At 35.6% G+C, this 13555-nt stretch overlaps 1 protein-coding gene across 3 annotated transcripts in view; it reads left to right on the plus strand.

Moving 5' to 3' along the window:
• Positions 1 to 13555, plus strand: part of MAN2A1 (mannosidase alpha class 2A member 1) — a 117376-nt gene that overhangs the window by 26086 nt on the left and 77735 nt on the right. For all 3 annotated transcript variants that reach the window (XM_075725887.1, XM_075725890.1, XM_075725888.1), the window contains 3 exons: positions 7969 to 8140; positions 9488 to 9615; positions 11171 to 11344. In XM_075725887.1, coding sequence (XP_075582002.1) covers positions 7969 to 8140; positions 9488 to 9615; positions 11171 to 11344 — 474 coding nt within the window. The remainder of the gene's footprint in view (positions 1 to 7968; positions 8141 to 9487; positions 9616 to 11170; positions 11345 to 13555) is intronic.

Here is a 13555-nt window from a genome sequence, read left to right on the forward strand (position 1 = left end):
ATGATGTATGTGAAAATATTTACCAAGGAATGGTGTCAGTAAAGATACAACTATATAAGCTGCAGAAGCTTTAAATTCTCATTACACTTTATGTTTTCTCATCTGAGGCTACTTTAACTTTTCACGTAACCAGTTAATGCTAGTGAGAATCTGTAGCTCAAAGGCAAAGAAACTTTCTTGAAACAGAATCCACAGGGAAAGGGGTGGTCTTAGGTTCCAAGCTCTGTTTTGGGGGATGACTTGTGTGCTGATGCTCTGAAGCACTTGGTGTTGCTAAATTCTGCAACTCTGGGTTAACTGCTTCCATGTGAATTCAATCAGTACCTACAAACTTGGGGTCTCTGTGCTTCTCCCGTCAGTAGCTAATGTATTTACTCATTATTGGGAAATCGGGTGTGACAATGGGTCCCCTTCACACTTTTGATCAGTGGCAGGCATAATTGTCTTTTAGTTGCTGGCAGTTGATGAAGATTTGAGCACCTCAGTAGCGTGTCTGATCTGGGGGGACTCACACAGTGCAAATGAATCTCAAGCCACGGAGACATGTTCAGTTTACAGATAGCTGTGTTGTGTGAGTTTATAGTCATCACAGATGGGTGGCATTTCTTTCTGCAGCAGATTAAGGAGCAATCATATAACCTGCTGTGCTGGCAAAGCCCTTATGTTGCTCTCATGTGCTTCAACAGCAGTTTCATGTGATTGCCTGAAGTGGATTAAGCAGCTGAACTCCAGAGGGGAGAACTCTGCTCAGGGACAGCAATGCTGTCAACCAGCACAACTGGACTTGAAAGATGATATTCAGATATGACCCAAGGGGTTTATAGACACCTCTAGCATTTATTGCTCTGTTGGCAGTGATGACTTTGGTAATATCTTCTCATTAAATTATTTAAGAATTGATACTTGTGAGCTTTGTAATATATGTGTGTACTAGATCAGAGTATTTTATTGCTGAATGTGGTTGTTACAGACCTAGTACAAGCAGCACTTAAGTGGAATTAAGAGAGACTAAAATTTCCTTCTCCTCTCTGCCTGCTCACCCCCAATTTCTGCCTAAGCAAAAACGTATGTGAAAGTGTATGTGCACCTATGTCAGGTCTAAATACTAATTTTTAACACTTAATTAATTATCTATGGTATTGGTAACTTTACCTTACTAGCACTCACATTAACCTCTTTTTATTATTTAAGACAGTCTCAATTTCTCAGGTGGAAATCTGTATAGCCCTGTGAAGTAATTGCAGTGTTAAGATACAAGAAAACATAAGTTTGATACTCCTAATATACCATGGAGTTTCAGATTAGTTTTCTGTTGACCAGATCTGGATATGGTTTTCAGGTGACTTCTTAGTTTTCTTGACATGTTTGGAACACAGTTATTTAGACAGTTGCCTACCCACCAAAATAGAAGAACAGGTTAGTATAAAGCTGAAGCACAAAAGAAAAAATGCTAGTTGAATGACATCTGAGAATGTTACCTTTAAAAGTTGCAGGCTGTAAATCGGAAGTTTGCTGATTGATATATTCATGTTGTGTTTTAATAGGAAGATTAAAAAGAGGTCACAGTCACCACTTTGTCTAGAACTTGTTTTCCTTTTTATAAACAGCAACAGTATATAGTGTTTTCTTAAAAAAAGAATTGTGAAGGCTATGTAAAGACTATAAAATATACGTTGGATGGTGAACACCTAATTTTTCTATTGTAGAGGAAGATGAGATCTAGGAATAGAATGGGAAACTGGGCAGCTCACAAGTTTTTCTTGACATGCTGGATTACAGAAATCTGAGTTTTATTCCTGGCTCACTTCTCAGTATTTCTGTGGTTGCATATGAGGTGGTAGGGACTTTTAAGGAGAGAGTTTTTTCTTTTTCCTTTGTCTGGGTTTAAAACAAAACAAAACAAAACAAAAAAAACCCCACCAAAATTCAGGGCAGCTCCACTGAAAACTGACAGGACTGTTACAGAGAGCGTGCACTTAATTCCTGATCAGTATAATTTTTCTTCCCATGTTAGTTATGAGGGCAGCAGATTTGATATGTACAAAGCATTACACGCTTATGTATTGTGTAAGCCTAACACATAACAAGTCTAATTACAATTTTTGAAGTACCTCATGGTTCACAACCATGCTTTTGGTGAAATGTGCAATCATTTGAGGTTTTTAGTTACGCTTATGAAATTAAATGTGATAAATATGGAATGATTCTTGTGCTCCATTGAGCAGAGATCTTTTACAAGTTAAAGTAGACCACTGAAAAAGTAAATACACTGTTGTAGCTTTTTAATATTGGTGTCTCTGCTCCTCCCTAAATGACTTTATTACAGAGAATATTTTTTGGGAACAAGCGGCTCATCTTCTATTTATCTTCTGAATCAGAATGAATGCTTCAACACAGGGATCTTTCAGGTGGCTTTCTGTCTTATTCTGGTTTATACTATGCCAAATAGAAAAATTAATAGCAATCTTAGACTGCTTTTATTTTTAATTTTGAAATAGCCTTACCTGAGAGACATCATGTTTCTGAAGTCTTCTTTCACAGTATTGGCCAATAAGCCATTTGTCTTTATTGAAAAGATACTTCTTTTTGGTGAAATTAGCACTTATATTTTATGCCAGAAACATCTGTAAAATATTAACTAGTGTATTTGCTCTATTTAGTTTTGACATCATAGAATGATGCAAGATTTCTAAATTAAACAATTTATGCATATATTCTATATCTTAAAATAAGTTATTGCTGAATCTAGAAATGAACTAAGCTAAATTCTATCCATGTGTAACTGTACTTAGTAAAATCTAAGTTAAAGCTTAGCTTTTGGATTTATTTCTAGTATTTGCATTATTGTCATTATTGTGTGTCTGTGTATGATCAGTTAAACACATATACCATGCTTAAGTTCTCCAAAGCACTGGTAAGAATACATGGCTAGAAGTCTATTAATTTTTTTTGTTGTTTTTAAGAAAAACTTTTACCATGGGGAACATGGATGTAATTAAGAACTAAGACATCCTCTTTCAGCTTATGATTCTTTTTTACTTCTTTAGCTATCAAAACAGTTACTCAATTGTGTCTTCTTCCAGGAACTAGTTAGTTGAGAATTAAGCACAACTGTAAAAAAAATTACTTTTTTACTTACTCAGGTGTACATTTTAAAAATCCAACAACTGAAGTTCCACCAATTTGGTTGCAAAGAGATTGCTTTTATTTTCTGGAAAGCTGTATAATGCCAGCTGAAATGTAATGGTTTAATGGTTTAATTCTGACAAAAAATTAATAAATCACTCAAGTTTCTTAGGTTACAAGAAGCAGCATTGATTTGTGAAATTTAGACTCAGTGAAAATTGATTATGATCTGCTGTAAAGTAAATCAGACATGCAAACTGCCCTCATGTCCTGGTTTCAGCTGGGATAGAGTTAATTTTCTTCCTAGTAGCTGGCATAGTGCTGTGTTTTGGATTTAGTAGGAGAAGAATGCTGATAACATGCTGATGTTTTTAGTTGTTGCTAAGTACTGCTTATGCTAGTCAAGGACTTTCCAGCTTCCCATGCTCTGCCAGGTGCACAAGAAACTGGGAGGGGGCACAGCCAGAATAGTTGATCCAAACTGACCAAAGGGCTATTCCATACCATATGGCGTCATGCTCAGTATAGAAACTGGGGGGGGTTGGCCGGGGACCAGCGATCGCTGCTCGGGAACTGTCTGGGTATCGGTCGGCGGGTGGTAAGCAATTGCATTGTGCATCACTTGCTTTGTATATTGTTATTATTATTATCATTATTATATTGTTATTATTATCATTACTATTTTACTTTATTTCAATTATGAAACTGTTCTTATCTCAACCCGGGAGTGTTTCTCACTCTTACTCCTCCGATTTTCTCCCCCATCCCATCGGGGTAGAGGGAGTGAGTGAGCAGCTGCGTGGTGCTTAGTTGCTGGCTGGGGCTAAACCATGACACCTCAAAAAATGCATTTATCTAACAAGTGATAGTATTCCAGAGATGCACTAGATCTGCCTCTTCATTAAAACTGGCTTCATGAGAAACTACAAATTTTTTTAAGGACACGTTTCCTCTTAAACATTGGAGGGTGACTTATCGTAGTAAGCAATTGAAAAGTCTTTTTTGTTTCATTTCAACAATTAATTTTAAACCAAAAGACAAAACAAATAATGTCCAAAACCCCCTCCCCCCCAACAAACCAAAAATCCAAACAGCCTTGCAGATACATGTGAGCAGTGCTCAACCACTGTAATGATTTCATGTTTTCAAAATTGATTTATGATTCTTATGTGATATTAGGGACTGAGAAGTGAAATAATAAATTCAATGTCGTAGTCTTTAGTAGTAGTAGACTTATAGCTAGCAACTGTAAATTAGTTTATTCATTGTTCTGTTCAGGTTTTGATAATTGATTTAAATCTTTATAGCTCCATGTAAAGTTGGACAGGCCTTGTAAGTCATGGGGTTAAGAGCTATGGTGAAATTTAACAAGAGCAAATGCCTGATTCTGCACCTGACAGAGAGTAGTGCCAGGCGCCAGTATAAATTGGGAGAGGAGTGGCTGGAGAGCGGGCCCTGCAGAAAGGGATCTGGGGGTGCTGGTTGACGGCAGACTGAACCTGAGTCAGCGGTGTGCCCTGGCAGCCAAGAGGGCAAACCGCATCCTGGGGAGCATCAAACACAGCATAGCCAGACGGTCAAAAGAGGTGATCATCCCGCTGTATTCAGTGTTGGTGCAGGCTCACCTGGAGTGTTTTGTGCAGTTTTGGGCCCCACAATTTCAGAAGGATGTCAGGGTCCTTGAATGCATCCAGAGGAGGGCAACAAAGCTGGTGAAAGTGCTGGAAGGCATGTCTGTGAGGAGCGGCTGGGGACTTTGGTTTTTTCTAATTTGGAGAAAAGGAGGCTGAGGGGCAACCTGATTGCTCTCTACAGCTTCCTGAGGAGGGCAAGTGGAGAGGGAGGTGCTGATCTCTTCTCCCTGGGATCCAGGGATAGGATGCGTGGGAATGGTTCAAAGCTGCATCAGTGGAGGTTCTGACTTGACATTAGGAAGCATTTCTTTACCGAGAGGGTGGTCAAACACTGGAACAGGCTTCCTAGAGAGGAGGTTGATGCCCTGAGCCTATCCATATTTAAGAGGCATTTTGACACTGCCCCTCATAACATGCGCTTCACTTTTGGTCAGCTCTGATCAGGCAGTTGGACTAGATGATTGTTGTAGGTCACTTCCAACTGAAATACTCTATTCTATTCTGTTATATTCTACTCTATTTAGAAAAATATATATGTAAGTGCAAGATGCTAGGTGCATGATAGTTAAATTTCAGAGGACTTAGTGTTGGCTTGCAACTAATTCTGTGAATACTTACAAATATTTCCTAGGACTTTCTGAAGATTCAGTGTGTTAACCATGTTATACCCTTCCTCTATAGCTTAATAAACTGAATATGTTAAAATAACCTCTAATTGTAACACTGTTCTTCCTACATCATAATGTATTCTTATGCCAGCTGCTTTGTCATTTAGCTCTGTGCTTCTTTATTTAGGTTGGTATATTAAGTTTTTCAAGAACGTTTAAGAAGACTAATTCAGTGTAAGTTAGCTTTTATTGCTGCAATATAAAAATATGCTAAAATAGTTTATTATTATGATGCATTTCTGTGTAGGAAAAACATAATATGATTTTGGTTCATCTGTTAGTTGTGTGCTAGCATGATATTATCTCTTGCAGAAGAAATTCCTGGTAAAAAGCTATAAATTTGTAGTCTGCTATATGTGGATCTTCTAATGTAAATATCAGTAAAATATTTATTTGTTTTTTTGAAAAGTAAATGATCACTGAAAAATATTAACTGGTCATGTCATCTCGGCTCTTTGAGTGAAAACTTCCATTAAAAAAACAGTTCCTGAAATAGGGATCACAAAAAATTGGATTAAAAACAGCACAAAAGGAAAATAAATTCAGCTTATTCATCACTTTTGTTTTCAATCTTCAGGAAACTATTGTGTAATAGTAATTTACTGTCAACTTTTTTGTATTAAGCTGTTTCCATGCCTCTAAAGAAAGTACGTTTTAAGTTTAAATTTTAAGCCGTCATATTAACTGTTGACAAGATCTATTTTTCTCCTTCAGGATAGATTAGATTAGATCCTAGTATTTTATCTGTACAGAAACTTATTCAGATGTGATGATTCTTCTAGATGCTAAACATCTGTTTAAAAATAAGTTATTGAGCTAGCACTTTCCTCTGGAGTGTTATGGTTTTATTTCCTAATTTGCAAAGTAAAAAAGGGAGGTTTTTGGAAACTTGCGGTGTTTTTGTTTGTTTCAGAGTACTTTATTAAAATTTGACCTTTACAAAGCGAGAGTACAACCGAAGTAAGAGTACGCCAGTGTCTAGTGGTTATTCCCAATTACAAGATTCTTTATTTGAAATATAATTAACAATTTTATGTGAAAAGAAAGTGCATATTGACAAATTACATGAGCTCTGCATTTCTACCTAAGATTAATGTAATTTGTTTTCTATTGTTAAAGTAGAACATATCCTTTCTGAATCAATATTCAGACTATTTATTAATAAAGTGATTTTCTTTTATTAGACTTCAAAATGATTTTTTTTAATACTCAAATTTTCTCCATTTATGTAACTGCCTTGAAACAATATTGTCTTATTCCAGAACAGCCTAATCCTGTATCTTCTCATAAGCAGACTGGCATTGTGTTAGAATGGTAGTGCCTCTGCAGAACAGAACTGGTAAATCAGAGTGAAATCACTAGGACCATATTTGTCTGGAGCACAATCCTCACATTATGTGGAAGCTTTCACAAAATCTTAAAATGTGGATGCATGCTATAGGACCAATTTGTAACCTCGCTTGCATTCATCAGTAGATACTCTGTTCTATTTGATACTTCCTTAAACTCAACTGCTGAGTCCATTTTGGAAGCACTTGAATGAAAATCCTCACACATGATAAGAGCTGGTATTGAAGAGTAGGAATATGCCACTAAGCAGACAGGCTTATCTTCTTCTTTTTTCCAGTTATAGTTAACAGAAAGAACATGTCCCTTCCAGGTTCTGGGAAGGAAGATGCATGTCCTTTCTCATGCAGGGTTTTAGGGAGGAGTTAAAGAATTTCGTGGAAGGCTCTGCACTGTGAGGTCTGAATATGTGTTAAAGTTGGTTTTTCATTTACTCTGCATCTCACTGATAGCTTTTTCTAATGAGGGATGCAGCTACAATGTATTTCTCAGTCATTGCTAACAAAGCCTTCATTCATAAATGATGCTGAACATGTGTTGCAGGGCTTACTGCTGCCTCATTTGCCCCTGTTTTATTTCTTTACATTCAACGTCTGTGGGATTCCATTAGCGACTCTTAATTTTGTCCTCAAGCTGTAGGTGTAAGATGCTGCTAGTAAAGATTTTCATTCAGTTGTTTTATATAAAGTAGGGTGATGGGGTGCTTTATGACTTGAAAGAAGAGATAAGACATTGAGGGAAGGAGTAGGCAGTGTTGGGGGTGTGTGTGTTGAGAATAGGGCTTGGGCTGAGAAGATGATCTGTTAGTAGATGCTACGGGCCTCCTGATGTGAGAGATGAGGAAACCTGGTAGAAGTTATCAAGGAAGATCGATTTGCAGATATGTACATCTTCCTTTTCAACTACTTAATTTGTGCTTAAATTAAAAAAAAAAAAAATCCACATATTTTTAAAACCTGTGTATTCTGTCAATGAAAGTAGAAAGCCTAATGTTCCATATATTTATACATTTAGGAAATAAAACATCTAAACTTAGCAAAAAGAAACTCCTGGAGGCGTTAGCACTTCGAACTGTCTGCAGCATGTAAAGTTCAGCTTTTAAAGAAGATGCTTCCCTTTTTGTAGGGAGTGGAAGAAGGCAGGTCTCTAAGACTGTTGAAAGCAACTTAAATTTTGTGTTTTCATTTTTGTAGGTTGGCTGAAGACTTTTGATGATTACTTCAGAGATCAGACACAGCATATCTTAAATAATATGGTTATAAAACTGCAAGAAGACAACCGAAGGAAATTTATGTGGTCTGAGATTTCATACTTTTCAAAATGGTGGGATGGAATAGATAGCCAAAAAAAGGATGCCGTTAAAAGGTATGAACACTAAACTATTTCTTGTATTCCATGTGGTATGTTCTGAGACTTTGTGTATTTGACTACACTGTAAACTTGAGATTTCACTTGTTGCAATGCAGATTTGCGAGAATAATTGACTACTCAAGTTCTGATTTTTTGGGCTTGGCTTGTTTATTTCCAGTTACAAAATAAAACTCCATTTGCTTGGGTAAACTTGAAGTAAGGATGTAGTTTGGAGTATTCAAAAAGGGGGTGTTTGGTTTTGTTTTTGTGGGGTTTTTTTTTTTTTTTTTTTACTTTGCTTTAAGACAGGGTCCAACAGTTCTTAGCTCATCTCTCTGATGCCTTCCTCATGGCCCCCATCAAGATGCACAGGTTGCAGTATAAATTAAGGCTATGAGAACTTCACAGCTGCAAAGGTTAGGTAATGCTGGAAATCTTGGAAATGACATAGAAAACTGTCTATTTAAGAATTTCTGTACAAAGCATGAGTATCATAGCACAGCTGTTGTTTTTTGAGATTAAAAAGATCCCTTGGAACACAATAAACAGTAAATGATAGTCACTAGGGAACTGTGCCCTTTCTTCGGGGGAATCAGGTATTGGTTAAATTCCTGTAAGAGTTATAGAAGCTACACTGGAGATTATTTTTGCTCTATGTTTTTCATTACTCTTATGGGTTTTATCTATAATGTGACTAAGTTTTGATAAGTTTACTGTATTTCTTTCTTGAATTCATTAAACATTTATATGCTAGTGTACAATATAAGTGCTGAAATTACATCATTTAACTGTAGGGACCACCTGATGCTGGAAGCATGATCATTATGTTCAGTGACATCTTAATAGAGACACTCAATCATCCTGTGATCTGTTTCAAGAAGGCATTTTGATGAGTGAGATGGTCTGAAGCCTTTATAGATACAATAAACTCTGAAGTTCTATCAGCTCTTCAAAACAATAAAAAGAACAGTAGATTGAAGATGGGGACATATTAGTAGTGCTTGAAATGTGGAATATCTAGGCATCTTGCTCAACTGGCCTTCAGTACTGTGGCACATACACTTTTATTTTGTAATCTATGCAGGAAATAGCCTTCTTCCCGACTAAAAAAAAAATCAAATATTATGGCACATGCAGTAGAGCTGGTAGTTTTGGTTGCACACGGGCATTAAAAATTTCACTGTTCACCTATTCATTCTTTCCCTGTTTCATTAAAGAAATGTAGTCCAGTGACAGAATTAGCACAAGCAATTTAGATTTTGGCATTGTGTCTGTGGTAATGAATTTCTGAATAGCTAATACTATTTTTTAAGAGTGTATTTTCATATGCAAGATCCTGAACACAATTTACATATTTTTCAGGTTAATAAAAGATGGACAATTTGAAATAGTAACAGGAGGATGGGTCATGCCTGATGAAGCCTCTCCTCATTATTTTGCTTTAATTGACCAACTGATAGAAGGACATCAATGGCTAGAAAAGAACCTTGGTATGTAGCTTGATCTAAAATTTAACTGTGCTAATACAGGAAGTCACTTAGAAAAATACTTTGTTGTATTTCTGAGGTGCTTAGAAGGCTCTCTTTACTCTGCTTTCCTGAAACATTAAATCAGACCACTTACTGGAAGCTATAGGATTGAGTCTAGTATTTGCAATTACTTTTTGCAGGTAGAACTTCCTGGATGAAGTGTATTAAAGCAATTTTATGTCATAAAATTTTGTATTGATCAGTGAAAGGTGTACATAGTATATTAACATAATAAAATACAACACTAGATCTTGCTGAATCACGTCACTGGTATCACAAACAGTTTCCGATTGCCACTTCTGTCTCTTGAGAATTGTGACAAAGGCCTTAAAATGACTGAAAAATATATATTCCTTTCATGTGTTTGGATGTATTCTGCAGGCTGTGTATTTATAAGGTTCTCTTGTGTAAGGCTTTCAAAAAAGTAAGTATGAAATTTAGTAGCGATTGTTGTAGCAGTAGTAGTTATAAAACCTAAACCCATTGTAATGTTAGAATTGTTCATATTTAAAAAAAAAAAAAAAAAGGCTGACTCACTTGCTTTTGAAACTTTGAGGAATTACTGACTGCAGTAACATTGGCTGAACTGTTCTCATGGCTTTGGGAGGTTTTTTTTGTTTAGCTCTATAAGTAGGGATAATGTTCCGTAAGTAGAGATAACCCTTTTTATATAGAAAATATTTGTACAGTGATTTTAACAGCAAGTTAACATTACTTGATCCAATTAACCAATATTATTTTGAAAAGCTGTTTCACTGTTTTTCTTACATTGCAGTTTCCATAAACACAGCTTGACATAATTAGGAGATGGGGGGGAGGGAAGGCCTAATAAAAAGTTAATGCATTCATTACAGGTTTTTTTGGTAAGACAGTAAAAATGTGCCTAAGGAACCATGTTGAATCAGTTAAGCAAGAGTTAGATATAGCTTCTTTATTTGCTAGTATGAAGTTCAGTGAAAAGACAGTAATAATCAACATGATTCTAATGATTGCCAACCAAATAAATCAAAACAAATAACAAGTTAGTTCCAAAGCCAACAAAGGTTAACACTGTTAAATTACAGTGAAAATTCAACAAGCTACAACATCAATCCATCTCTATCCATTCATTTTCTTTCAGCTTTCCTTTCCCATTGTAACGTCTGTAAACTACTCAAAGTGAAAAAGGAAATGTATTTCATTGTGATTACATGTAAAGATGTTTGAGACACATTTGAAAGAAATAGTGTAACAATGTAGAGTACTAATCTCAGGGTGTTTATGTAGTTAGACAGAATGCCTTGCCTGTAAGACATTTGATTGAACTTTTTTTGTTAATTGTTTATCAGTTTCATTCTAGCTTATTAATTTCAGGGTGTGTTCTGCAGGAGGCTTAATATAATACTCAGCTGTGTATTTGAATTTGTCTTCTTGGAAATCTTATCTTTAGTGCTCTGATTTGAATTATATTGGTATAGCTTTCTCTGAGTGAAAAGTAAAACTTTCTTCCCATTTTACTTTTTCGTTTTGTCAACAGGAGTAAAACCAAAGTCTGGTTGGGCAATTGATCCTTTCGGGCATTCACCAACAATGGCCTACCTTCTGAAACGCACAGGATTTTCCAATATGCTTATACAGAGAGTTCATTACTCAGTTAAAAAACACTTTGCAACGCAGAAGACACTAGAATTTTTTTGGAGACAGAACTGGGGTACGTGTTTTTCCTTTATGTCAATTTATTTTGTTAATTTACACAGGTAAAATATGAAGAGAACTTGAATAAATACTGTTGAAATCCTTACAGAACAGGTTATTTAGAGAAGTTAGTCTAGACTTGAAAATTTTAGATTTGCAGTTCTGTTTGGGGGAAAAAAAAAAAAGTCTTTCTTCTAGGTTAAGTTTTAGGGAATTTTTTTTTTAATAGCAGAAACGGAATGTGAGTACCTGTGGGTTAGGAAAGGGATTAAATATAAAAACTGTATTATTGCCATGTTCCTCTGATCTTCCTGTTTATTCACTTTCTTTTGTGCTTTTGCTTTCTCTTACTTCCCTTCTCCCACATTCCTTACAAGTATATATAAAAAAAGTAAACAGGTAGAATATTCTTTTTCCTTCTTTGTTTTCTTCCTCCTACTCCTACTATGTGGAAATGAAGTAGAGGAGAAGGAATGTTTCTCTTGGGGTGGGGGGGAAGGGCCAGTAGTGAATATCTGAACATGGAGAAATCTGTCTTGTTTATGTTCTTAGTAAGGAAAAAAACTTTCAAGCAACCAGATTTCCTCAGCTGGTGTGACAAATTAGTGTAATTAATTACAGTAGCTTTCTGTGGACTTGAAATTTGTAGGTTGTCTTCAGTCAGAAAAATAGATACAAAACATTTCATCGTTTTAATTTGCAATGAAACGCTCATCTAAAACTTAATTCTTAGAATAAATATAATTGCTTTTTTGATATTACTTATACAATATAGAGTATGAAAGTTTTCTTAGGTAATGTAGTGATTATACCTTAGCAAACTGATGTGTCTGTAAATGAATGTACTTTTCTATATGAATATTTTGTTTTGCTTTGTACTGTACCAGCATTCCAACAAGCTGTACGATGAATGTATGTAGTTGAGGTTTTGGTCCTTCTGTTTTTTAAAGTAAGCTAGTATGCCACTACTTTATCAATACAGGGTCAAACAAATTTATTTAGTACTTATTATTGAAAGGTGGTGGTGATTTTGAAGCTTTTTAGTTCCTCTGTGTGTTTAATTGGAAATTGTAGGAAGGAGGGTATTCAGAGACAGAAATCTGCTGCACAACTGAACTTGACTTGAGGAAAACACCACTGTCAAAGAAGCTGTCAGATACTGACACTTCAGAGATTTTTCTTTGAACATTGGTATATGCCACTCACTGTACAGAATACTTAATTGACAGGCCTTATTCCTAAATAGTTGCATACGTAAATCATATGTATGGATATGGTCTAGTGTTTTGGCTTCAAAAGGAGGCTTTTCAAGACAGATCACATATCAAAGATCCCTGTACACTCATGTGACATAATATGTAGACATGGTACCTGAGATAAAGACAACTCCTGTAGTTGAAAAGTAAATGTATATATTTATGGAATACTACCTTTTTAGTAATAAGTAAGTAGTAGTAAAATGGGAGTTTTTAAACAAAAGGTCTGGATTGGAACTGTGAAGACTTATGCTGCTATGGTTTTGAAGAATATTTTCATATGTATTGTTGACATACTTAGGAACCAGGTTCTATGGCACATCTACAGCATTCATCCCTTTTTTTTCAGCATAAAATTACTTTAAGTAGTTAGGGCTGGAAGTAGGTAATCAGCATTTAGGGGTTTTACCAGATGAGTAAGCTTAAGGTTCTCTTAAGTTCTATGAGAACTTCAGGTTCTCTTTAAAGTTAAATTTTGAAAGACCTTCTTTTGAGAGTTGACAAGATGTGTATATATCTCTGCTCCTGGTGGGTTAAACTTTAGGGAGTGGAGATGGAAAAGTTAGGATCACAAACATGGTCTCAGCAGTGCATAGAATTCTATGTAATTTTATGTACAAGCACACAGAATCTATCTACAAGGATGTAGAATTGTACTGTTAATGCATTGAAGTTATGTGTTCAAGAAATTAAAATACTGATAAATCCAACCTATTCAAATGTTGTGCTAATGAGGTAATGACAGCAGTGTGGGTTGGGTTTTGGTTTGGGTTTTTTTGGGGGTGTTTTTTGTTTGGTTTTGATTCAGTCGAAGTATAAAAGATGTGTTTTATTCACCTCTAAAACTCTTGAAATGAGATTTATTTGGGTAAAAAAAAAATACTCACATTTTGTTCCTGTCTTTCACAATCAGCTGGGACTTGATTGGAAAGTTCCAATCTTTGTGGTATCTCTGGGTTTAGCCTCTTTAT

This window comes from Pelecanus crispus, chromosome Z, assembly GCF_030463565.1.
Source record: "Pelecanus crispus isolate bPelCri1 chromosome Z, bPelCri1.pri, whole genome shotgun sequence".
In the NCBI taxonomy this organism is placed as follows: domain Eukaryota; kingdom Metazoa; phylum Chordata; class Aves; order Pelecaniformes; family Pelecanidae; genus Pelecanus; species Pelecanus crispus.